Source organism: Dromiciops gliroides, chromosome 3 (genome assembly GCF_019393635.1).
Source record: "Dromiciops gliroides isolate mDroGli1 chromosome 3, mDroGli1.pri, whole genome shotgun sequence".
NCBI classification, from domain to species: Eukaryota; Metazoa; Chordata; class Mammalia; order Microbiotheria; family Microbiotheriidae; genus Dromiciops; species Dromiciops gliroides.
The window spans coordinates 181,689,847-181,717,682 of NC_057863.1; the positions used below are offsets into that span (position 1 = coordinate 181,689,847).

Sequence of the window (27,836 nt, forward strand, 5' to 3'; positions counted from 1 at the left end):
TTCTCCTGTTAGTGGAAACAGTTCTGCCACAAGAAGGGCAGGAGTTGGGCTTTGATTGTCAGAGGCTATTTGAGATGCATGCCACTGGAGCATTTTATAGAGAGTGGGAGCTTACCCCCACTCCCACCCCAGCATATAGTATCAGTTGCTTTCCAATCTCACTTAAAACAAATTCCCAAAGAAAGCATAACTCAAAAATATTGAGGGAAAGCTTTCTCATATTGTTCTGTAATTGCATCAGTAATTTTATGAGAGCATCAAGGATATTTCCTCCCTCATTATTATGCATTTTGTATTAACATTTCTAGGGGGCAGCTAGGTGGCACAGTGGATAAAGCACTGGCCCTGGATTCAGGAGGACCTGAGTTGAAATCTGGCCTCAGACACTTAACACTTACTAGCTGTGTGACCCTAGGCAAGTCACTTGACCCCCACTGAGAGCACTGTTCCTGGAGTCCAGGAGGAGTGAGTTCAAACCCAGACTCAGACACTTGACACTTACTAGCTGTATGACCCTGGGTAAGTCACTTAAACCCAATTGTCTTAAACAGGGGCTATCTCCAGTCATCCTGATGTATATCTTGCCACTGGACCCAAATGGCTCTGGAGGAGAGAGTGATGCTGGTGTTTTTTTCACAGTCCTGCCTCACTTAAATCCAATTCATTGCAAGTCATGACATCATGTCCCAATGTCATGGAACTCTTCAAGAATGAAGGATAAACAAGAACAAGAACATTTCTAAAGAAAAGTAAAGGGAACTCCAGGTGGCACAATGCATAGAGCACTGAACTCGAGAGGTAGGAAAACCTGAGTTCAAATCTTGCCTCAAACATTTTCAGCTGTGTGACTTTAGATGCATCACAACCTCTCTCTGCCTCAGTTCCCCATCTCAGAAATGGGGCTCCCTCATAGGGTTGTTGTGAAAATCAAACGAAATGGCACACACACAGTTATTCACCTTAAAGCATTATATATATGTGTAATCTGTTATTATAGTTCCAACATTTACTAAGAGCCGATCAAATAGTTCTCCCTAGAACTGTTCATATGGTAAACCTTTTTTTTTTTTTTTTTTTGCGCGGGGCAATGAGGGTTAAGTGACTTGCCCAGGGTCACACAGCTAGTAAGTGTCAAATGTCTGAGGCTGGATTTGAACTCAGGCCCTCCTGAATCCAGGGCCAGTGCTTTATACACTGTGCCACCTAGCTGCCCCCATCTGGTAAATCTTAGTAAAAACTGACTAAATTAGAAGATTAAAACTGATCTAATTTCTTTAAATATTCCTATTACCAGAGTACAAATTAAACTGTGCTCCTATGCTTACCTGATGTCCTACACTGCCATTGCAGTCAGATAGTGGAGAGTCTGCACTGGGAGCCTAAAGGCCAGGGTTTTAATTCCAGATCTACCACTTAGCAGCTGTGTAACATGGGGTAATGTCATATTTCTTGACTTTAATTTTACAAATGGTAAAATTAATATATAATTTCTTCAAGGGTTGTTGCAGGGCTCAAAGAATGTGTATAAAATACTTTGAATTGTAAAGTATTTTACAACTATAAGCTACTGTTAACTTCCTTATTCTAACATCTCAAAACTATTTAAATAATTCTACTTATTCTCACAAAACCTTTTACATGAGGTATTATAGTTATAATAGAATTAATATATAATTGCAATAAGTCACAGAATACGTGGTGATTCTGCATTGATTGGGGAAGTTTCCTTACTGAGAATGTTCTGTATCAATAAATCACAGGTCTGGTTAAAAAAAATTGCATTAATATGACAAAACAGGCTATAAAAATGAGCTTGTTTTCTTTTTTTATATTTTAAAGATATTTGAGTTTCTTTCTCTTGAAAGAAAAATACACTTGGCAGACTTAACATTTCTTTTCTTTCTTTTTTTTTTGGAAAGGACCACTATATTGATAGAACAGAGAGATGCAATAAATAGGGTTCAGCAAAGCAATCAAAAAAGTCCACCTTGTGTAAAGGATGTAGATAAAGGGACCAGATGACAGGTTTAACTATTCTGTTTGTCATGGGCCCTTTTGGCAGTCTGGTGAAGCCTATGGACTCAATCTCAATCAATATTTCTAAAGGCATACAATGAGATACATGAGATAAAAGAAACAAATTATACTGAAATACAGTTATCAAAATAGTTAAAACTAGTTCATGGAACCCTGGTTAAGAATCTCTGGACTTGATACTATAATAGGGTAGCTCTGGAACTGCTTGAATGACCAGACCAAAATAGTCTTCATCGATGATTCAAATGTCCTCTTGGATGGAGTGCTCCAGGATCTGTGCTTGGTTTAATATTTTTATAAATATATAACGGACTTGTCAAAACTGCAGATGACACAGCTGGAAAGGAAAGCCAATGATGGATTATTGAGTCAGGATGCAAGAAGACCTTAGAACACTGGGGCTGAAAAGAATAAAATGAAATCTAATAGGGATACTATAAAGTCTTATTACATTTGACCTGATTTGTGGAAGCTCATGAGTCAACAGTATAAAATGGAAGTCAAGAAAGCTAATGCAGTCTTTGGCTATGTTAAGAGGTATAATTTGCCCAAATAGTGATCAAAGAGATAGTCTCTCCACTCTGTCCCAGTCAGGTCACATCTGGAACAATGTATTCACTTCTAAGTACATTTATGAAGGACACTGATAAAGCAACCACAATGCTTAAGGGTCTCAAGATCATGCCATTTTATGATTGGGATGCAGTATGGTACAGCAGACCAAGAGCTGGACTTATGAAACTGTGGGTTCCAGTCCTACTTTAGCATTTAGTAGATGTGACCCTGTAAGAGTCATTAAACCTCTCTGGGCCTCATTTTTCCTCATTTGTAAAAGGAGAGGGAGCTGGACTCACATAAAGTTCCTTCCAGGTCTAAATCGATGATCCTATGAACTGGGGACATTTAGCTTGAAAAGGAGAAGAGCATAGGATGAACGTTGCTAAGAACTCCTCTTCTTGAGTTCAATTTTAGCCTCAGACACTTACTATCTGTGTGACCCTGGGCAAATCACTTTACCCTGTTTGCCTCAGTTTCTTCATCTGTAAAATGAGCCAAAAAAGGAAATGGCAAACCACTTTGTTATCTTTGCCAAGAAAACCCCAAAGGAGGTCATGAAGAGGTAGACACAATTGCAAACAACTGTTTGATTATATATAAAATCAAAAGAACATGTTAGTACTGCAAAAAAACATACTTTTCTCGGAGTTCTGCCTCTTTCGCAACTGTCTCCTGCAGCATCTTATTGTGCCTTTCCAGTAGAGTATCGTGTTCAGACTGTAATATTTGAAGTTCAGATGTACTGGTCTGTAAATTATTTTGGGTATCTTGCAATTTCAGTTTTAGTTGGTCTATCATCATTTCTAGATGTTGTCTGAAGGGGAAAAAAAAAGGGAGGAAATTTGACTCTAGAGTTTGAAACATATTTTACTTTCCACAGTTCAATTCCTAATAAGTAAACTATTCAGCTATATGCTACATGGTTGGAGATAGAAGTCATAATGGAGAAGTTGTAACATATTTATTGACACTTTAGCCTCTACATACTAGGCAATCTGAGGCATGAAAAATATTCCTGAGTAAACAGCAGAATGGAATTCAACAATTTAATAGCACTAAAAGGGCTTATTTGAAGTAACATGACTGTGCCATGAGTGAACTATGACATGGCCCTAAAGTGTGCCGAGGACAACCTGGGGTACTGTCCAATAAAAGAAAGAATGGTATGTTAAGACTCGGTAAAAGTGAAAGAGTAAGCAAGAATAAAATGGATGAGAGCAAGAAAAAAATTCAATAGAACTATGCTTATTATCCGACTTCAGAATTCAGAGATATTTAGGAATAAAACAAACAAACAAAAAAAAACCCAAAGCAGGCATTTTTAGATACCAGATGAAAACTCAGTTAATTAAATTTTTAAACAGTCAGATTCCACATTTTTACAAGTGACAGGTTGGCTGGCATCATTTATCAGCCTGCATCCTCTGTAACAGATTTCTAAGTAAGAAGTCCTAGAGTTATAAATACACAAACATTCCAGGATATTTGATATTGCTTAGAATAGTGATATCCTGATGGGAAAATTCTTTTGTATGTTGAATCTAGTTATAAAAACAAAAACACATGCATCAAAAGAATTCCTGAATCATCTTTTGTTCCAATTTTTTTCTTTTTCTTGGGTAATCTACAAAAAGTGATCTCAAAGTATTTAAATTCAATGTTACTTAAGATGCACATAAAGAGTAATAGCTATACAAGAAAATTTATTTCTTGATCAAAATTCAGTTTAAAATGATTTCAAATATTTACAGAATCAATCTGTATAAAAATGTATCTAAACATTCAAAGTTTGAAAGTTTGAAAGACACCAGTCCCAAAGAAATTTCATTGTTTGCAACAAGTTCAACATTAAGCCATTTAACAAAGAATAGACCACATCATATATTTATCAGAAAGACCTAAATGTTCATGAAGCCCTATTTTTTTCTTTATTCCCTGCCTGAAGTTTGATATACTGCTTTGAATGATCAAGTTTCTGCTTTTGTCCTCAATAGGCAGTGAGACCAAGGATATATTTTCTCATTGGTCTGGCTATGGGCTCCCCCCCCCCACCCCCCCTCAAGTTGGATTATGTGAAATTTGAGTATGGCCTAAATTTCCTGTTTACATATATTTGGTTTGTTAATATTTCATCAAAGAAATTTCATTTTAGGGATACATCCTATATTTGGAGATATCGTAATTTTTTAAAACCAATATGTTTGATTTTTAAAAAGAAAAATATTTTTATTGGGATCTTAAACATTAAAAAACAAAAAGAGAAGATATTCTATGAAAGTATAAACCCTCATTTTGTATACCTTGCTTTAAAATAAACATACATATATTTAAAAAAGTATCTAGACATTATTGCCAATACCCCAACCAATTAAAAACTGAGAGAAAAGGAAAAACCCCCAACCTTTTGAATAATAAACATAGTCAAATAAAACTAAATCATGCAGGGAACATGTCTGAATATATGTCTTTTTCTTCATTGTGTGTAAATCACCTTTCTCTCAGGAGGTGGATAACAAAATTCATCATACACCCTTTGAGATACATGATTACATTATTAGTAAGAGTTCATAAGTTTTGGGAAGTTCCTTTACAAGGTTCTCCTTGTATAAACTTTTATCTTGGTTCTACATACTTCATTTTTATGTCAGTTCATATCAAGGTTTCTCTGAAAATGTCTTTTGTAATTTCTTACAGCACAATATTATTCCATTATATTTGTATGTCATAATTTTTTCAACCATTCCCCAACTTTCTTAAGAGCCAATCTAAGGTACCTTTTTAGATCCTAGTTATTTTCTTTTCTTCTTTTTAAAACACCTTTCAGGATCAGGGAGTTTGTGTTGCTTGTGACTACCCTCTCCTCAGTATTATTCCCTCTCCTAATTGCCCATTTCCCCTCATAAGACCTTATTTCCTTGTTGTTTGATGTATTTCTATAACTTTATGTGTTTCAACCCTCTTTTAAAATTTCAGGTAAGAATGAAGTTCATTTGATGCCTACTCTTTCCTCCATATTTTATATTCTTCTCAGACATCCCAATGAAGAGAAATTACTATTTTCTCATTTTTCCTCCTTCCCAAATTAGTATATTCCTCTTATCTTCCATTCTCTTTCCCCTCTTCAAACCTTCAGGACAGAACCAATGTACTAAGGATCTTTAAAAAAAATGTCTTTTGATCCAACCATTCTGGAGCAATTTGGAACTATACCCAAAGGGCTATAGAACTGTGCAGATCCAGCAATACCACTGCTAGGTTTATATCCCAAAGATATCCCCCCAAAAGAGAAAAAGACCGATTCACACAAAAGTATTTCTAGCAGTTCTTTTTGTGGTGGCTAAGAATTGGAAATCAAAGGAATGCCCATCAATTGGGGAATGCCTAAACAAGCTGTGGTATATAATGGTAATGGAATATTATTGCGCTAAAAGAAATGACAAGGAGGATGATTTCAGAAAGGCCTGGAAAGACTTGTATGAACTGATGTATAGTGAAGTGAGCAAAAACAAGAGACAGTGACAGCAATATTGCTTGATGAAGAACTTTGAATGACTTAATTATTCTTAGAAATACAATGATCCAAGACAATCCCAAAGGACTAATGATGAAGCATACTATCCACCTCCAAAGAAAGAACTGATAATTTATTGAACACAGACTGAAGCATGCTATTTTTCAGTTTCAGTTTTTTCTTTGATTCAGGTTTTCTTATATGAAATGACTAGTACAGTAATGTTTTACATAATTGCACATGTATAACCTATATCTGATTGCTTAGCGCCTCAGGGAGGGAGGTAAGGAATACAAAACTATAAATAAAAATGTTTATTATTTTAAAAAAATGTCTTTTGAAGACCTATTTATTTCTTATTATTGCGCTAGCACTACATTATTATATAGGCTCTTCCAATTGCTTAAATAAATTTAGCTTTCTAGGTTTCTCTGGACTCTTGTGTTTGTATTTCAAAGTTCCTACTCAGATCTGATCTTTTGAACAGAAATTCTTGAAAGTTATACTTTTTTTTTTAAACCTCCATAGGGTTAGATTCAGATTTGAAAATAAGTTATTCTTGGGGGCAGCTAGATGGCGCAGTGGATGGAGCACCAGCCCTGGAGTCAGGAGGACCTGAGTTCAAATCCGGCCTCAGACACTTAATACTTAACTAGCTGTGTGACCCTGGGCAAGTCACTTAACCCCAATTGCCTCACTAAAAAAAAAAAAAGAAAAGAAAAGAAAATAAGTTATTCTTGCTTGCAAGCCTTTTTCTTTTGCCTTCTGGAATATTGTATCCCAAAGTCTCTGTGTTAATAGTAGAAGGTTCTAGGTCTTTCGTGATCATGATTTTAGTTCCTTAGCACTTGAATCGCTACTTTTGGGATTGCTGCAGTACATCAGAGCTTTGGATTTTGACTGTGTCATCGCTGGGACTTTTCCTCTTGGAGTTTCTATCTTTGTTCTTCTATTCTAACAGATCTGTGCATCTTCATTTTATTATTTCTAGAAAGAGTGTTCAGACTTTTTAAATAACGGGAATCTAATATCTTTCCTTGAGCTGTTTTATAGGCCAGGCCAGTTGTTCTTCCTTTTTTTTTTTTTTTTTTTTTTTTTTTTTTGTGGCAATTGGGGTTAAGTGACTTGCCCAGGGTCACACAGCTAGTAAGTGTTAAGTGTCTGAGGCCAGATTTGAACTCAGGTACTCCTGACTCCAGGGCTGGTGCTCTATCCACTGCGCCACCTAGCTGCCCTATAGGCCAGTTGTTCTTGATAGCAGACATTATATTTTCTTCTATTTTTTCCCTCCCAATCTTAAGACCTGTAATTATTTTTGATATTTATTCTTTCTTTGTTTTAAATTTACTCAACTCTCCAGCTTTGGTTTCTGACTTGAGGCTTGTAAGGCCAGACTCTGCCTCCTGCCAGGCTTTTTGGATGGAGAGGTTGGCCCTGGGTTCTTATGCTAACTTCCATCTTCTGGGGTTTGGCCCCTCTTTTCCTCCTCTCATTAAGGTTCAGAGTGTTGGATTTTCAGGCTCCTCTCTTGCATCTCAGGACAGTCTTATGGGTCAAACTGTCCTGTTTTGAGTACTTTGGCAATCTGTTTGTATTGTTGTCAGCTACCACTACCTAGGGCTTTCTGAGGGAAGCCCTCCACTCCTGCTGCTGCTAGACAAACAGTGCTTACTTTTGCTTGGTCTTTGGTCATGCTGGTAGGCTACTCTGTACTGGTGCTGCTGGTGTGAACTTTCTTTCCTATTTGTTTGTCTGGCTAACTTTCTGTGTTGTCTGGGGTAGAGGAAATCATGCTCCCTGAGAAACTGTAGTTTCTACATTACATACAGAAGCAAAACAAAAAAATGACAATGTTTGAGAAACCCAAAGACCTGAATTACTGGGGAAAAAAGACTGAGAAAAACTGCTGGGAAAACTGGACAGAAGTCTGACAGGAACTAGGTTTAGACCAACATCAAAAATCCATAAACACAGATAAACTCCAAATGGTTATGAACTACATATAAAAGGTCACATCATAAACGAATTAGGAAGAAAGAAGAAATTACCTTTCAGTTGCATGGAAAGGGGCAGAATTCATGATCAAAACAAGTGATAGAAAAGATCGCATAAGATAATGTGAACAATTTTGATTATATAAAATTTAAAACCTTTTGCAGAAACAAATCTGATGTAGTTAAAATTAGAGGAGAAACAAATAACTGAGGAAAAATTTTTGTAACAGGTTAAAGGTCTCATATTCAAGCTATGCAAAGAACTGATTCAAATTTATGACAGTCATTCATCAAAAGATAAATGGTCAAAAAGGATATAAGCAGGCAGTTTTCAAAGGAAGACCCCCAGGTTATTAGTAATCACCATGAAAAAAATGCTCTAAATCATTAAAAATTAGAAAAATAAAAATTTGGATAACTTTAAGGTTCTACTTCAGATCAACAAGAATGGCAAAGGTGAAAGGAGGAAACTTAAAAATGTTGGGGATGCTGTGGGAAAACAAGTATGTTAATGCTCTGTTAAATGGAGCTAATAAATTGGTTCAGCCATTTTGGAAAGGAATTTGGAACCATGTCAAGAAAATTACCAAACCTTTGACCCAGCTATATCACAAATAGTAGGTCAATGCCCCAAAGAAACTGAGAGGAAAAGTATCTCTATACATAAAAAAAATATTTTTAACAACTCTTTTTTTCTGATAGTTAAAAATTGGAAACAAAAGGGATCACCCTTATTGAGGCATGGCTCAACAAATTGTGGCACATGGATGTAATGGTTTATTGTACCAGAGGAAATGATGAAATGGACAATGCCAGAAAAAAACCAACTGTGAAGACTTTTATGAATAGATGCAAATTGAACAGGGCTTGGAAAAAAATACACTGATCATATTATAGAGAAAAACAAACTATGAAAGACTTTAGAACACTGGTCAACACAGATAAACCATGATTCTTAAAGAATATGCATACAAATTACAATATTCACCTCTTGACAGAGGTAATGAACTTAATATGGAGAAAGAGAAATACATTTTTGGACATGGCAAATGTGGGAATTTGTTTTATCTGACTATGTAGATATGTTTAGAGGGATGTATTTTTCAGGTTTTCTTTTTTAAAGTTCACTCAACTGGGATAAAGGGAAAAGCGTATAGTGTGAGGGGCAGAATAATTTTTAAAAATTTGTAACTTGAAAATAAAAAAAATAAATTATTATTTAAAAAAGAAACTAGTTTTTCATTGGATTTTTTGATCATTATTAAGTCTGGTATGATCTTCAGGATTTTGCTGTACAGAGTTTTCTTACAGAGTATGTGTGAGCTGGGCAGTCTGTCTCCCTTTCAGGCAGTCATTTTGTAATATCACTCTCAAACACTCAAATGTGAGAAATTAATAATCTATATCTTGGGGGATTTAGTGCTCTTTCCCTTTCTCTCACCTCCTTTCCCCCCTCCATCTGGTTCTCCTTGAAAATAAGATTACATTGAATCTCTTGGTCAGGCCCATCCAAACCACACCCAGGTGAAAGCTATTGGGCTCCTATCAGCTTGGGTCTACATTCTTTCTCTGAGGTCTTTTTGACCAAGAGTTGAGTGACCTAAGTCATGTATCCCAATACTTCCAATCATGTCAATCAATTAGATTTGGTTGCTTTTAACCAATAAGATTTGATTGCTATATGATGGACTTCCTACAGTTAAAAGGGTATATAAACTGTGAGTCCACTGACATTTTGGTCTTTGGTCTAAGACAGATGGCCATTAACCATCCTTTTATTAACAACCTGCTGGCCTATTAACAAAATGAATTACCCAGAAACTATGTCTTTCATATTTTTAATCATTATACAAATATACCTGTAATCTCTTGATTTGAGAGTCCCCTTCAAAGATGAAGACGGAAAACTAGCCATGACTGTCTTGTTCTTACCCACGTTCTCCTAATAGTTGCCACAGGGCAGGCCTGGGGCTAAGTGGGTGGGTAGGATGGGATCTATTCAACATGCTATGTTTTCTTGCTTTCTCCTGACACTGTGAATACACTAGTGGAACAGCATGGATGTCAATCTGTCAACTCTTGCTCTTGCCATTTTACTAGATAATCTTCTCTTTTTTGTCATAAAACCCCTGATGATATTCTTTACTTCTATTCTCCTTCTTCAAAGTTCCTCCCTGGTTCAATTGTGTTAATTAAATTATTGGGTTGCCAACTGTTTTTAGCTAAATTATTGAGGGGCTAGGCTGGGTTTTCTACAATAGTGCAACTTGTAAATTAATGGCTATTGCACCCATTTGGGCAGTAAGTATTTATTATTAAAGTATATTAAAGAATTGAATGCGTGGCATTTAATAAAAGCCGAGAAACCCCCAGTGACATTTTGTCTCTACATTACCTATACTGGCCTAAGAGGACAAGCGCTCAGCAACAGGACAGCATGCCAAGCCTAGAGCGCAAGCCAAAAAGGATGGAGATAGCCTCGTGGTTGAGGCATTTTCCTGTTTTCAATAGAGGTGGCTTCTTACACATTGAGCCAAGTTAATTGGCTAGCATCATTCAATTCCATTGGTTGAATGACTTGAGGATGGCCTGTATTATCTACCATGGCCTCATGGCCTAATAGGAGAGACCCCCTGAGGGGCAAAGTCAAAGTCTAGATAGGTGTGGCTTAATCCTATCAGTTCACGGAGCTAGTCACAAAGAATCTATTTCCATGTCAAGCATACTTGTTCTGAACAGGATTAGAATGCCCTCCTAAAAACTGACCTCTCTAAAGTGTGTGTGTGTGTGTGTGTGTGGAAGGGGGGGGAGGAGAGAAGAGAAAGGGTTCCCCCCCAAAAACCCATTATTAATAATTATTTTCTCACAAGATGCAACAGCCTGTTTATATCCACCCTGTGCCTCTCCATTGCCCTCTGTGTGAAACTTATCTTTGGAGGTAGTGGTATTCCATGTCTTCCTGACATATAGCAATGTTGGTAAAATGTTAGTATTGAAAAGACAGGCCTTTGCTTTCAAGGTTAGCTTGGAGTCAGCAAAAATTCTTTGTAATTCCAATAGGCCCTGCAATGTCTTGGGCTTTGAAGAGAATCAGTACAATGTCATATCTAACAAGGAACATGAAGAAAACCTCACTATCCACAGGGAATCTTTCCTAACCTGGACTTTGCCATGAATCTCTTCCATCACAGTGGTAAATACCTCTGGTGAGCATCTACTTCCTTGTTTTATACCTTGTCTGATGTTAATAATCAGAAGGTCACTGAAGAGGGTAATTTTTGTTTATGTCTTCTAACAACTCCTGAATAATCTTGATGGACAGGAGATACCTTACTGTAAGAAGGGTTATGTCCTACCAATGACCCAATTTTTTTTTGATTATCACAAAATAATAAATGCAATGGATTCTTATATTCTCTACATTTTTCATTCGATTTTGAGATGGTAAAAATGTGGTCCATATTGAGGACCATTTGTGAAAGCTTGTTGCCTATTAACACCTTCATTGAGGATGCCCTTGATTCTTCTAAAAAAAATTATATATATATATATATATATATATATATATATATATATATATATATATATATATATATACACACACACACACACACACATATATATATAACACACACACATATAAAACACACATATATATTACATATATATGTAAAATTTAAAAGATAAAAAAGAAATAAACATTTTATATTGTTCAAAAGAACCTTGTCTATCCCTTTTATTTTAGAATTGGACTTGCTTACTTGAAAAGCAAGAGAAAATGGATTTTTTTTGTTAACTGTTAATTCATTTGGTCATACTTTCTTAAATTGGAAGGATTTTATGTAACATTTTATTCCTTATTTTTTCTTTGTTGATAGTAATTACTTTTACAGTTAAAATTAAAAAAAAATTACCTTTCTTGTTTGGCTCCTTCTGTTTCACTCTGAGACAAAGATTTATTCTTTTGTTGCTTTAAAACATTATGAACTCGGACTTTGTAGCTCTCAAATTCGGAGGTAATGGCAGCTTGCTCTGCCTATAACATTTAAAATGAAAACAAAAGAAACACATTTTGGTCTCAAATACAACATCTCAACTCCATTTGTATTTTAGGGATTTATACACAGAGAGGAAAAACTTAAATAAGGTAGGGTGTGGACAGGGAAAGAAACACTTTTATCCTCTGAATAAATTTTTACTAAGTTCTAATGCAAGATTTATGTTGGGCTTTAGTTTTCTTAAGCATATAAAAGACACGAGTTCTTTGAAAGAGGGGTTTGTGTCTTCTTATAATGGCCTTGAGTCTAATGATCACTTAACCTCTTGGGCTTCAGTCTCACCAGCTATAAAATAAAGGGGTTGAAGAAGGTGATTTCTAAGGTTCCTTCCAGTGCTAACATTCTATGCTTCACATACTGTTAACTTAATTTAATATTTATAGGATTAATACGTTACCTTTCAGTCTTCAGGATTTTATCAAGATTATTCAATGTTGTCACAATGCTAATATGAGAAGCAGAGTAGTGTAGCAGATAGAGAGCCAGCTTTGGCACGAGGAAGTCCTAGGTTCAAGTCTTACTGATGACATTCTGGCTGTCAAATTTAACAACCTCCAAGTTAGGAAGCTTTCTAAGAGTCTGAGTTACAGACCAGGTGTTGACTTGCATTGTTAGAGGGAGTTTCCTTACCAGGAGTTCCCTCTATCAATGAAATCACAGGTCCAGTCCAAACAATTCAGTGTTATTACTATACTTCTTCTCCAGAGAAATAAATCACAATACTGGGAAATTAAGCAATTTACTACAAAATACAGAGAGGAATAATGGAGAGATGAGAAATAATCACAATGATAATTTAACTCCCAGAACATAGGGACTTAAGTTTAATTCAAGTCAAGAAGCATTTATTAAGTGCCCTGTATGTGCTAGACATTATGTTAAGAAATTTAGACATAAAAATAAAGGAAAAATTTCCTCAAGGAACTCACAATCTAATGAGGGAGTCAAGATTCAAAGGACTACGCACAATAGTGTAAACTGGAGAATAGTATAGTAAACTGGAGAAAATCTCAGAGGCAATGCGCTAGTGTTAAAGGGGATAGGGAAAGGCTTGCACAAACGAGGAGATCAAGTATCCTGTGTAAGCAAGAGCATAGAGGCTAATGTCAATGGACTGCAGAGTACATGGAAGGGGGTAAAGTGTAAGAAACTGAAAAGGTGACAAAGGGCTTAGTAATGGAGGGCATTAAAAACCAAACAGAAGATTTTGTATTTGATCCTGGAAATGAGGTAGCTACTAGAGTTTAATGAATGGCAGGGAGAGGTGCTTTAGAAAGATGACTCTGATAGCTGAGTGGAAGAATGGAATGGATGGGTAGAGACGTGAGGCATGTAAATCAGCCAAGAGGCTACTGCAATAGTACCAGTTTTAGGTGATGGGGGCCTGCACCAGGGTGGCAGAAGTGTCAGAAGAGAGAAGTTATGAAGGTAAATGAGAGATTTTATGAAGGTAGAATCAGCAGGACTTGGCATTAGCTATTGGTGGGGAATGGGGAAAGGGAGGAGTCAAGGAGGATCCTTGGTTGAAAGCATGACTGGGGGGGAATGGTGGTATCTCTGACAGTAATAGGGAAATTAGGTAAAATGCTAAATTTTTTGGGGGGAAGATAATGAATTTAGTTTTGGACATGTTGAGTTTAAGATGTCTAGGGGTCATCCAGTTTGAGTTGTCCAATAGACAGCTGAAGATGTGAAACTAGAGATCAGGAGAGACATTAGGGCTGGACAAACAGGTCTGATAATCATCTGCATAGAGATAAGAAATTGAATACATGAGAGCTGATGACACTACCAAGCTAAATCCTATAAAGGGAGAAAAGAGAGGTCTTTCCTGCTCTCCTGGTCCGAGGACTGCCGAGACACACAGACAGACGCTGACTGGAGTTGGACACTGCTCAGCTTGCCTTTAGCAGCATGTGCCTGACGCGGCTCTCCCCCGCAAAGGTGGCCTTGGGCTTTTGGTGAGTTTTATACTGTGAGATTAAAATTGGATATTAGATCATAAATCTCCCCTACTTAACCTTTCCCTTAATTTATCTCCCAGACTAGTAAATGGAAGAAGCTTCTGGTTTTCTAGTTAGAGCTTTTATTGTATGGTAGTCACAAGGTGATGTTGATTAGAAGGATAGGAAAGTAGAAATACAATACAAATCGTCTTAAGTCTAGGCTTAGTCTATATTCCGTATAAAATTCACCAAAACCCAAGGCCACCTTTGGGGAGAGAGACCGAGTCAAACTCCAGTCAGCGTCTGTCTGTGCAGCGCAGCCAGGAGACCAGCGGAGCAGGAAAAAAGGCCCCACTTCCGTTCTCTCCTTGCCTTTTAAGCTCGCACCCCGGAAGTTGAGTGCTCAGCAGGCAATCTGGCGTGCGTTGCAGGCGGACTGGTGTGTGTAGCTCATGCTGTTGGTCTCCTCCCCAAAAGGGTGGTCCTAAAAAAAACCTGGCGTCTCTCCATTATCTAACCGACTGTTAAAACTTTTTACCATAATACGGAATATAGATTAAGCTTAGACTTAAGACTATTTGTTTTGTATTTCTACTTTCCTATCCCTCTAATCAACATCACCTTGTAACTACCAAACAATAAAAGCTCTAACTAGAGACCAGAGGCTTCTTCCATTTACTAGTCTGGGAGATAAATTAAGGGAAAGGTTAAAGAGGGGAGATTAATGCTCTAGTATCCAATTTTAAATCTCACAGAGGCCAGATTTAAACAACTGAAAAATATTAATTGCTCATGGGTAGGCTGAGCCAATAAAATAAAAATGACAATCCTATCTAAATTGATCTATTTATTTAGTGCCATACCAATCAAACTATCAAAAAATATTTTACAGATTTAGAAAAAAATAATAACAAAATTCATTTGGAAGAACAAAAGCTCAAAGATATGAAGGGAATCAATGAAAAATGCGAAAGAAGGTGGTCTAGCAGTACCAGATCTCAAACTGTATTATAAAACAGTAATTATCAAAACAATCTGGTACTGGCTAAGAAATAGAGGTGGATCAGTGGAATAGAATAGGTACAACTTATACGATAGTAAATTACTATAGTAATCTAGTATATGATAAACCCAAAGATCCAAGCTTTTGGAACAAAAATTCATTATTTGACAAAAACTTCTGGGAAAACTGGAAAACAATAACTAGGAAGAACTAGATATAGACCAACATCTCACACTATATACTAAAATAAGGTCAAAATGGGGTACATGATTTACACATAAAGGGTGAGATCATAAGAAAATTAAGAGAGCATGGAATAGTTTATCTGTCATATTTATGGGTGGAGGAAGAATTTAGGACCAAAGATATAGAGAGCAATACAAAATGTAAAACAGATAATTTTGATTATATAAAACTAAAAAGCTTTTGCACAAACAAAACTAGATTACCAATATGATAACCAAGATTATAAGGAAAGCAGAAAACTAGGGAAGAATTTTTGTAACAAGTATCTCTGATAAAGGCCTTATTTCTCAAATGTATAGAAAACTGAGTCAAATTTATAAAAATACAAGTCATTCCCTAATTGATAAATGGTCAAAGGAAATGAACAGGCAGTTTTCAGACAAAGAAATCAAAGCTATCTATAGACATGTGAAAAAATGCTCTAGATCACTTTTAATTATTATTATTTTTTGTTGTTGCAGGGCAATGAGGGTTAAGTGACTTGCCCAGGGTCACACAGCTAGTAAGTGGCAATTGTCTGAGGCCAGATTTGAACTCAGGAACTCCTGAATCCAGGGCCAGTGCTTTAGCCACTGCACCACCTAGCTGCCCCCTAGATCACTTTTGATCAGAGAAATGCATATTAAAACAACTCTGAGGGATCACCTCACACCTATCAGAGCAGCAAATGTAACAAAAAAGGAAAATACTGGATATTGGAGGGGATGTGGAAAAACTGAGACACTAATTCATTGTTGGTGGAGTTATGAACTGATCCAACTATTCTAGACAGCAATTTGGAACTATGCCCAAAGGGCTATAGAACTGTGCATACCCTTTGATCCAGCAATACCACTTTATATCCCAAAGACATCCCCTAAAAGAGAAAAAGACCTATTTGTACAAAAATATTTATAGCAGCTCTTTTTATGGTTGCTAAGAATTGGAAATCAAAGGAATGCCTATCAACTGGGGAATGGCTAAACAAACTAGGGTATATGATGGTGATGGAATATTATTATGCTATAAGAAATGACAAGCAGAATGATTTCAGAAAGGCCTGAAAAGACTTGTATAAATTGATGTATAGTGAAGTAAGCAGAACCAGAACGCTGTGCACAGCAACGGCAATACTATTTGATGAAGAACTGTAAATGACTTACTATTCTCAGTAATACAATGACCCAAGACAATCCCAAAGGACTAATGATGAAGCATACTATTTCCCTCCAAAGAAAGAACTGATACTGATTGAATGGAGACTGTTCAATGAAGCAGGATATTTTTCACTTTCATTTTTTCTTTGATTCAAGTTTTCTTATACAAAATGGCTAATATGGTAATTGTATATGTATAACCTATATCTGATTGCTTATTGCCTCAGGGAGAGGGGAGGGGAAGGAGGTAAAGAGGGATAGAATTCAGAACTCAAAATGATAAATAAAAATGTTTATTATTATTTTTAAAAAAGGGAAAAGAAAAGAAGAAGGCTCAGGACAAAGGCTTGGAAGATATTTAGTTAGTGGGTGTTATTTAGATGAAAATCTAGCAAGAAATATGGAGGAGTAATCAGATAGTTGGAGGGAGAATGAGGAAAGAGCAGGGTCATGATAACTTAGAGAAAACGGTCTCAAAGAAATCAATATAGTTAATGGTGCAGATAGGTCAAAAATGAGAAAATGCTATTTATCAATTTGTTAATTAAATTGGTCAATTCAAAGATCATTGGTAACTTTGGAGAAAACAATTTCATTTAAATAGTGAGGTCAGAAACAGACTATGGTTAGAAAGTGAGAGGAAAGGAAGTGGAGAGTTGTATTCTAGATGGCCTCAAAAAGTTAAGTGACAAAAAGAAGGCAACATATACTGGGGATAGATAGATTAAGTGAAGCTTTTTTGAGGATGAGGGAGATATGGTTATTTGTATCAGGGAAACAACCATTAGTTAGGGAGAGAATGAAGATAAGTGAGGTGGGGATAATGAAGGAGACAATTTGCTAGAGAAAATGGAATGGATATAGACTGGTTTTCCTTGGCAAGGAAATGGACCATTTCTTCATGTGAGACAGTAAACAGTAAAGGACATAGTGAGGCAAGGTTATCAGCTAAGAGGATGAGGGGAGGGGGAGCAATGGGAGTTTTGAGGAGAAATGAAAAGGTTTGGAAAAGCTGCTGTGTTAAGGAGAACAGTAAATAACTTTGGAAGGTTTAAAAGGATTGCCTTGCCAGTAAGGGCCCAGTTATGATTATATAACTGAAATCTTTAATGGATACCAAGGAAATCCCTTTTAGTTCAGAAATTACCTTTCTAAGGAATTAATGACAATTCATTCTTTTGGGTACTGTTTGAACAGTAGTTGTATCTATACCCAAATAGAATAGAATCAGTTTTTTGAACTAAAAGGGAACAGCTTAACAAGTCCTGCTTTCACCCAAACAAGTAATGAACTCTATCACAACTTTTATTGGATCCACTCCAACTCCTATTTAGCAAATACTTAACAATCAGAACCAATGAACAGTCTTTAAAAGAAAACTATTGAAAATGGAAACAGCAAAACAAGGCTCTCGTAGAAAACAGCATAGATGTTTTTATATTTTTTTATTTAAACAAACATTGATTCTTCACAGTCACTTACATGGACCTATTATCCAAATGTCAGTTCATAACTAGGCTACATTTGAGTCATTTGGTATTTTTCCAAAATAGCCCAAAGATGATGGGAAAACCTTTATTCACTAGTTTTTACCTATAAAAATAGCACTCACATTAGGCCATCTGTGTTTTGAAAATGCTTCTTCTAAAGAAACTGTAGACATAAAATATAATTTGATTTACCTATTTTTTCCAACAAAAAGAGATTACAGGGTATCTGCTCATAATAAGCTTTCTTGCTCCTGAAAAAGATATTATAAAGGAAGGAGGAAAGGAAGGAAAGAGATGAAAAACAACAAACATAACAGAAAAAGACTTGGTTTTATTTTCCGCTTATTAGGAACTATCACTCTAAAGGAAATGCATTTCTTTCAAATTATTGGTACTATTTCTTTGGAGGTTTGGGGGGCGGTTCAGAATTGTGACCTAACCAGGATGGAGAACTCTCTGGACTAAAAAACAAATGTGAAAACTCCCTTGATTAATATAACTTTTCTTTCTTTCTTTTTTTTTTTTTAAATTTTAGTGAGGCAACTGGGGTTAAGTGACTTGCCCAGGGTCACACAGCTAGTAAGTGTTGTTAAGTGTGTGAGGCTGCATTTGAACTCAGGTCCTCCTGACTCCAGGGCCAGTGCTCTATCCACTGCGCCACCTAGCTGCTCCTGATTAACATAACTTTTAAAGACTGTGTTTTTTCTCTAGAGTTGCATGGGGCAGGAAAGTTAAGTATTTTAGACAGTCTCACAACACTTGAACTGCTTCTCAGATAAATATTTGGCAATCATCAGGGATCTAAGAATGAGTAGAAATCAACTACTAAGCATTTATTTAGTATTTATTATGTGCCAGACAGGATGATTCTTCATTTGAAAGGATTAAACAAAACAAATGCATTTCCCCTACTTAAACATTTTATCATTTTTTTAAGTCCTTTGGAATTCAACAATTTTGCATGATAGCTAAGTTTCAAAGCAAAATTCTATTCCTGTTCTTTATATTTTCTGACTTTCCTTTCTTAACTTACACTAATAGGTACTTCCATCACCCAGGGCAGAATGATCCTTTACTTTTTAAGGGGTTGATAGAATGAAATAGTAAGCCCACTGAGTTAATGCTAGCTATATCAAGGATACAATGAAGGATTCCTCTTTCATATATTTTTGCTACAGAATGTTAATTGGTGTACCATTTAGAATAAGAACAATGATTATTGATAATAACAGAATATAAGTTTTGAAGGACAAAAACTTATGTGTTCATAGATTCCATTTAGGTTTATTCTAAGGTTTCTTTAAGTAACTTGGTTCCACACTTAAAAGGTAAGGAAATTCATGTCAGTAATTAAGAAACAATAGAGAACAAATATTGTATAGCAAATCAGTTCTATTTTGTATAAAGTACCTTAGCTGTGTTGCATTCTTCTTGCAGAACTGTGATTTTCTGGTGGCAAGAACTCAGAGTGCGTTGATGTTGCTCTATAGAGGTCCTCAGTTGTTCTTGGATTTTGTGTTTCTCTGATGTTATTTCAGCTAATTGAATCTGAAAAAAATATTCTTGATTTAAAATACTGGTAGTAAGTCAATTTCTCATTGATTAAATTAACTGATTCAATCACCATGGTATTTGGAAAACTCACATTAAAACAAGCTATAGTTATTAAAAAATGTATCTTAAACTAGATGACAACATTTAAAGATTTCATTTAAATAGTGAATAAAATGTAATTTAAAAAATTAGCTATTCATTACTAATGAAGAACCTAGGTCAAGAAGAAATAAACTTCCCAGAAGAATAAGTACTGGTTACATAGATAAAAACTAACTGCCTAGGTATGGATGCTATAATGTTTATCTCAAACACCAAGAAACTGTTGGTTTACTTTAAAAACTTATGATTTATAAATTAAATTTTAGTCTGTGGAGGATAGCACTGGGCTCCATGGTGCCCTCTTGTGGTTTGTTATTGCTACCACCTTCCTCCTCTCTCTGCTGTAGTTTCTTCAAATTTAAGCTGAAACTCTAAAAGGATTTGATTTTCCTTTTACCCTGGCTTTGCTCCTGAATACTATATATATATATTCCTTGCTTTAGGCATTTTAAAGGATTTTTCTACTACGCACCAAAATAATGAATACACATTAAAGCTACACAGTTGCAGGTTTCCTAAATGCTAATCCTGGTCCCATCTATGAGCTTTGAAGGGATTAAAAGCCTTGCTCATTCTTAGTTGCTTCCTCTAGCCCAGCAGATTTTTTTCTGGGATAAGCTGATCCAATACTCTTTATTGTTGACATATCAATATTTCTAAGCTGACGCAGATACTTGGCAATAATGATATGTCACAGCCTTTTAAGAATCTTCTCGATATAGTATCAGGTATAGGAATTCCACGCCTATGGCAGAGATGCTATCTTTCTATGTTCCCTTCTCCTACAAAAGGAAATCCTTTTTTCTCTTGGGTTTCAGCCTTGCAAAGAACTAATGACTGTCTCCTCTCTTTATGGAACATTCTGACTACAGAGCAATTTAAAGCCTACCTGCCCTGGGCTCCCCAGACAATAAAAACCCTTTCCTATCCCTCAAGGTTTTGTCTCAAACTTTAGTCCCCAACTATACCCTTGAGGAGATTTGATTCAAAAGCTCTGACTTTAGGCATGTTCTCTTCCCTATGACCCATCTTTCTCTCCTGGCTGATCTGCCTTACATAAACTTGCAAGCTACTTTTTTTTTTTTTAGGTGAGGCACTTGGGATTAAGTGATTTGCTCAGGGTCACACAGCTAGTGTCAAGTGTCTGAGGGCAGATTTGAACTCAGGTCCTTCTGAATCCAGGGCTGGTGCTCTATCCATTGTGCCACCTAGCTGCCCCACAAGCTACTTTTGATAGCCGTTCCAACTCTTACTGGTGACATTTGTTTCTTCACCATATTGCTCTAGACATGGATCTAGGAAACCTTTTCTTTGGAAGTCAATGGGTCAAAGGGCATGCAATTTAAACTACCATCCATGTTACCCTCTAGGGAGTTTCAAGACCTGATTTTTGCCAGGTTTCACAATGGGGTGGGGAGGGGAAAGGAAAGTTTGGTACATACAATGAGTGAGCAAAAAATTCTCTCCATCAACAAAAGGCAAGTCATGTTATATAACCACAGAAAAATATTGGTTTGGAAACATGCTTATCTAGTTTTGTATAGGATATCATTGTAGCTTTTCAGATGTTTTCTTTAATGGAGATATCTCAATTCTTCGTAGGCAGTATATCTATAACCTAACTGTCCATATGCTAAGCAATTATTCACTGATACTTCTTCAAGATATTTAAAACAGTCTACAGATCAAAGAATTTTGTTTAATAAAATGTAACTATTTAGGATCATGCACAAGTAGCCATACTTTCCAATGAAAAAATTTACTACTTAAATGAACCTTACTTTATAGACTTCAACTTGCTGCTGGCTTGCTTCTAGTTCACCTTTTAAAGATGACTGAAGTATTAGTTGGTTGGTTTCCTAAAGAATGAAAATTTTGGTTAATTAGCAAAGAGTTAACAAATAGGTTATGAAGACTATTAAAGTGTAAAGTCAAGAAATTAACATACGACTTGTTTTGAATCTGCTAGTTCTTTTTTAGTTTTTACTAGTAGTTGCTTGATTTTGGTGTTTTTATCCTCAGCTTGTTGCATTGAAGACTGAAGTGAACCTAGTGTAAGAAAAAGAAGTTTTTAGAAATCAAAAATAAAGAGCATTTTGTGAGTTACTTTAAGTTGAACTTTAAAATTAAAGGGATAATTCACTATAAAACCAATTACAACCTTTCAAAGACAAAAAGAAATCTATTTTTTATATTCTGATAGGGACCACAGAAATTAAACTGTGACTAATGAGTTAGGCACAGGTTACAACATTTATTTGATGCTTCTTTTTGGTAACTTTTACATTTTATTGCTATAATTGCTCTATGAAAATATCTTTTGATAGAATTAACTTTATGAAGCCATATTCACATGGTTAGAATGACTTACATTCCCCAAATATATGAAATGCATACAATGGCACTGTATCTAAGAAACATGAATTTATAAGTGTATATTCATTCCTCTGCTACAATTCAGATTCTAGATCAGGGGCTTCTTAAACTTTTTCCACTTGTGACCCCTTTTCGTCTGAGATATTTTTACACAACCCCGGATATGTAGGCAAATAAAATATGTATACATAAACTTTTACTGTTGCCAAAATTTTCTCGACCCCCCCCCACTGAGTTATGCAACCCCAGATGGGGTGGAGACCCACAGTTTAAGCAGCTTTGTTATAGGTTATGCACATGGAACTTAAGATTTACTGCTACTGTTTTCTAATCTATATTTTTCATCTCTTTCCTTTTCCTACTTCTATCACTTTAAGTACAGAATTTTATCATCTCAAGTCTGATTTAGTGTGATAGTTTTTTCATACTTCTTTTCTGTCTTTACAATCTCTTTTATCTGCCATGGGATAAATAGTCCTAAAAGTGATTTAACTTCTGGACTAGATGATTTCTAAGGTCTCACTTCTCTCAAACTCATTACATAATTTTTTTTCTGCTCAAAAAACTTCAAAGGATTAAAAAATCCCAATCACCTATAAAATGAAAGCCAAATTCTTTATGCTGGCATTCAAGGCCCACTACATTGCGGCCTAATTAAACACACTTTCCTGCTCTCATTTCCTGTTACTACTTCTTAGCATGAACTCTGTACATTCCAGCCAAATCAGTCTTCTCCACAATGCCTTTCAAACACTACATTCATTTCTTCCTCCAAACCTTTTCTTACACCCTATTCTCTTTACTTTCTAGTTCAAGATCCATCTACTGTGAGTGAAGGTCTCAAACATACTAATACATGCCGATCTTTCCAATTCTTTGGGTTCCTACATCATACATTTTTAGTATTCCTCAGTTTAGGTTCGATCATATTCTACCCTGCACTGCAATTTAAATTTTTACTAAAGCATACTGTGTCTCTAACTGGACTGTAAGTTCCTTAAATTTAGATGTATCATTTCTTGCACCCTTCATAGTACATGTTATGCACATAGCAGGGAAACATTGATATATGAATAATCTTTAATCTCCCATCCCTTAAGCAAACAAATTCTGAAAATTAAAAGAACCCATTGATAAAATCATAGAAATGCAGAGTTAAAAAGGGACTGAAATAATTTATTTCAACTATTACCTTAAGAATGAATTTAATTTATAAAATCCTGACAAGCAGTCATCCAGCCACCACCTGATTCTAATGATGGGGGAATCCCAAGGCAGCCCCGTGCATTCTGGGATAGCTCTAAGTATTTGGAAGTTTTGCCTTACAAAGAGATAAAACCGATTCCATTTCCACCCATTGACCACCAAGGACAGAATTAGGATCAACAGTTTAATACTTCTCCCACTTGAGAGCCTTCAAATATTTGAAGATAGCAGCCAAATTTCCCTCAGGTCTTCTACAGTTTTAACATCCAAAATCATCTGTTCCCTTCAGCCAATCCTTGCATGTTATGCTTTCAAGTTATAAGTAAAGAGAAAAGTGAGTTTACATTTTACTCACTTATTTCTTCTTGTAGGGTTTCTTGTTTTTGTTTACAAATTTTAATTTCTTGTTCTAAATCTTCAATTCTGCTGTTTTTATCAGTAATTTTTTGATTCAGTTCTTTCACTAAACGTTCATAATCAGCTATTTCCATGTCCATCAATGTAGTTTGCTGAGCATCCTGCATATTTTGTATATAGAAGATCCACACAAAATTCCAAGTCAGTTCAAGATTGTTTTAGTTACTAAAAAAATTATCAATAGAGAACATAAAACCCCTTCAATAAAGGAGGAATTATTTTGTATACTGATGCTTAACCAAAGGGTAATTCTTATTCATCTAGTTTTAATTTTTACAAAACTTTTTAAAAGATTTATTCTAGTTTTATACAACTTCTTTTGTTCTTGTACTTGCACAAAATAATTCTCCCCTAAGTGTTTCTATTATTATGAAATTCTGTGACTCTTATTAGGTTTTCCATTATCATTCATATTCATAAGTTAAATGTTTACGATGAAAATCAAAAAGTAATAAAAAAGTTTTTCCCCTTCAATATAATTGTTCATAAAAGAAAAAAATTAATAAGATTTCTATGCATTCTAACAAATGTGTAAAGTGAAGTAAAATCTCAAAATAGGTAAAATTTTAAAAGGGGCAGATTCTTACAGGAAGGTAGGCACTTTCAGAGAGTGCATTAATTCTTTCATTTTAGAAATTACGAATTTTATACAATAACTTAAAAACTTATAAGAGCTTTGAAAATATTTCTTCTCAAACTACTAAAAGCAATTTGGTACTGTGAACATTTGGTTTACAAAATTTAAATAAATAGGCTTATTTTACCTTCCTAACCATCTCTAACTCTTGCATGGTTTTCTGGAGATGTTTCTTCTCCTTCTGAAGTTGTACCTGAAGCTCTTCAAGTTCCTTTAAAGTGTTAGTATGCTCCTAAAAATTAGAATAAAACCATTAAAAAACGTTTTCAAATGAAGTTATCTTATGGCAGACAGAGGACCTGTGATTTCAGTGGTATAAAGGACTACCAGATGAGGAAACTCCCTCTACCAATGTAGGCTGGCACCTTTTTTGTAACTTAAAGGCTTGGAAAGTTACCTAGAACACTAAGAGGTTAAGTGATTGGACAATGGTGACAAAGCCAGTATGTCCTGGCTCCAAGGCCAATTCTCTATCCAGTATACCATATACCTCTTTTCCTTGTAACACTTTATATACATGTTCTGATTTATGTTTGAACTAATCTGGATTTGCTGAATATTATAGCCAGCTTCTTAATTTCTTACCTTCAGTTATATAAAATTATGTACCTTACATGAAAATCAATAGTTGGCAAATATTCATTTTAATAGTTTATGTCTGCTGATAATTTTATCCATTTTATATCTGCTGACCATTTTTTCAGACAGCTTTTCTTTCATTTAAACAATAGCATGAATAAACATTTAGCTTACAACACATTATCAGAGAACCTCAAAACAAGAAGAGGACAAGCTCATGGGTCATCTAGTCCAAAGTTTAATCTACAAATTATTTTCTTCAACAATATTACTGACAAATGATCATTTGCCTCCATTTGAACCACTGTATTAACAGGACCATAATATTTTAAGAAGTCTGTTCCATTTTTGGATACCTCTAATTATTAACAAGTTCTTTCTTACAGTAGGCTGAAATCTGTAGCCCATTAAATTTCTATGTAGCTCTCGCCTTCTGGAACTTTAAAAGAATGTAGAGGGGCAGCTAGGTGGCGCAGTGGATAGAGCACCGGCCCTGGAGTCAGGAGTACCCGAGTTCAAATCCGGCCTCAAATACTTAACACTTACTAGCTGTGTGACCCTGGGCAAGTCACTTAACCCCAATTGCCTCACTAAAAAAAAATAAAAAAACAAAAAATAAAAGAATGTAGACTCTCTCATGGAGACATAACAGAATTTCAAATATTTAAAGAGACAACTATCCAGTCTTATCACCCTTCTTCTGTGCTCTATAATTTTATGGGTCATATTAGATTTTATGGCTGACACATTATATTGACTCAAATTTTTCTTGCAATTCACATTTTTTTTTTTTGCTCACAAACTTTTATTTTTCCAAATCTTCCCCAAGCTTGCAGTAGTGCAGCTAAGTTTTTGAAATGGAGTGACCTTTACATTTATTGCTAATAATTTTTATTATTTGGTTTAGTCAATTGTTCCAGATTGTCAACTTGTTGGATCCCAGTTGTCATTTAAAACAGCTTTCTCTCAACACTTCCGTGTCACTGTAACAATTTTTTGTAGATATATATCAATTAGTGCTATCATTTAAAATCACTGATTAAAAATAGTGAACAAAAAGAACAGGACCCTATAGAATGCCACTAAAGACCTCCAGGATAATACTGATCCAAAATCACTGTTATGTGAGTAAGGTTGCTCAACCAATTATTTATCCAGTTAACTGTACAGCCTATATTTCTTCACCTTGTCCACAAGGATACATACAGCACATTACTTTACCTTTCTAGGCTTATTATACATTACTCTCCTTCATGAACTTTATCATCCAATCAGCTATCCTTATTGCTATTCCTCATACAGGCTATTCTGTTTCCCATCTCCATGAATAGGCTTTCCCTAAATTCTGGAATTCATTCTCTCCTCACCATCACTTCTTGTAATTCCCAGTTTCCTTCCAAGCTGAGATTAAGCATCACCTTCTACATAAGGAATTTCTTGATTCTACTCGGCTGCTAAAGCCTTCCATGGTCCCAAGTTGCTTTATATCCATTCTTGTATATATTTATACACCCCCCCCATCTTCCTCAATAAAAAATAAGCTCTTTGAGAGTAGAATCCATTTAATTATTCTTTTTGTATCCTCAGTACTTGGCATATAGTAGGAGCTTAATAAATGTTTGTTAACTGCACATCATAAATGCTAAGTGTTTGTTGAATTGAAAGGTCTATAATAAGAAATTGTCTTACTGAAATTGAAGAATACTTTGTCTATAGGAATTCACTTAATTTGCTAAGTAATATAAATGAGAGTAACAAAATATAAATGCATAAATGGACTTTACATCACAATTACCTTTATCTTTTGCTCTTTCTGAAGTTTTTCAGTTTCCAGTTCTTTATCCACTATGACCTTGGCTCTCTGAATTTCCAAAATCTGGGCTTCTAACAACTTGGCATTAGACTGTAGAGTTTCAATACGAGCTAAAAGATCTTCATTATCAGAGCTCAGCTTGTCACACTAAAATGACAAATCATTTAGTACTATGAATCAAGAAATCAGTATTTGATATTGCCTAAGGAACGACAAAGTAGCCTAAGTTGGAAATAGAGGAGGCCAAAGCTTCTTTATTGAACAGCAGCAGGAACAGGCTCATGAACAGCTGCTGCCCTTCTAGTTTGGGGAAGCCAGGAGACCTAGTCTTCTTGGTCTCCTTCCCCCCAAAAAAGTGACACTGGAAATAGGAGGGGGAGGCAAAGAATAGATGTCAAATGATTAGAAACTTGAAAAGTAAAACCACTCCACTTTCCTTAAGGTCAAAATTTCATAAACAATTCTAAAGTAGAAAATTTAATAAAGTATACTTATAAAAATGTCACTGTTGATACTGATATTAAATACTTAAAAATTTTTTAAACCTTCTATCAGGAAGAGAGGGTGAGGGCTGCTATAAACCCTACAAGTAACCAAGTATGCTAGAAGATTTAGCATGCTACAGTGAAAAGAGAACTGGATCTGGAGTTAGAGGAACTAGGATCAAATCCCACCTATGTTACTCCGTGCCAGACATTGGGGAAGTAAGTCATTGAATTTCTCTGGGCCTCATCTGCAAAATGAGGGAGGATTAGATTATTTTTTAAAATTTCCTTCCAGTCTTAATCTATTTCCCTATGAAAAAGCAAAAAATGACAAAAATATAAAGGAAAATAGACATTGTTTAACTACTACTATGTGCCACATTCGGTGCTAAGCATTTTATAAATATGACCTCATTTGATCCTCACAGCAACCCTGAGAGGAAGCTGTTATTACTATCCCCATTTGACAGCTGAGGAAACTGAAGCAGGCAGAAGGTAAGTGACTCACTTGCCCAGGGTCACACAGCTACTAAATGTTTCAGATCACATCTGAACTCAGGTCTTTCTGAATCCAGGCCGTGCTCTACCCACTCTGCCAGTTTGGTGCTTCTTAAAAGGAATAAAAAAGGGAATGAAGAAATTTAGATAGAGTAAGAATAATGGTTCTAATGGAACTGTTTTAGCTCTA

At 35.5% G+C, this 27,836-nt stretch overlaps 1 protein-coding gene across 1 annotated transcript in view; it reads right to left on the reverse strand.

The window, feature by feature from the left end:
• GCC2 (GRIP and coiled-coil domain containing 2) overlaps window positions 1-27,836 on the reverse strand; it is a 55,032-nt gene that overhangs the window by 8,700 nt on the left and 18,496 nt on the right. Inside the window, exons 11-18 of the mRNA XM_043992700.1 lie at window positions 26,646-26,810; window positions 24,399-24,503; window positions 23,573-23,735; window positions 21,584-21,684; window positions 21,417-21,494; window positions 19,390-19,527; window positions 12,015-12,136; window positions 3,233-3,409 (exon numbers count right to left, since the gene is read on the reverse strand). Coding sequence (XP_043848635.1) covers window positions 3,233-3,409; window positions 12,015-12,136; window positions 19,390-19,527; window positions 21,417-21,494; window positions 21,584-21,684; window positions 23,573-23,735; window positions 24,399-24,503; window positions 26,646-26,810 — 1,049 coding nt within the window. The remainder of the gene's footprint in view (window positions 1-3,232; window positions 3,410-12,014; window positions 12,137-19,389; window positions 19,528-21,416; window positions 21,495-21,583; window positions 21,685-23,572; window positions 23,736-24,398; window positions 24,504-26,645; window positions 26,811-27,836) is intronic.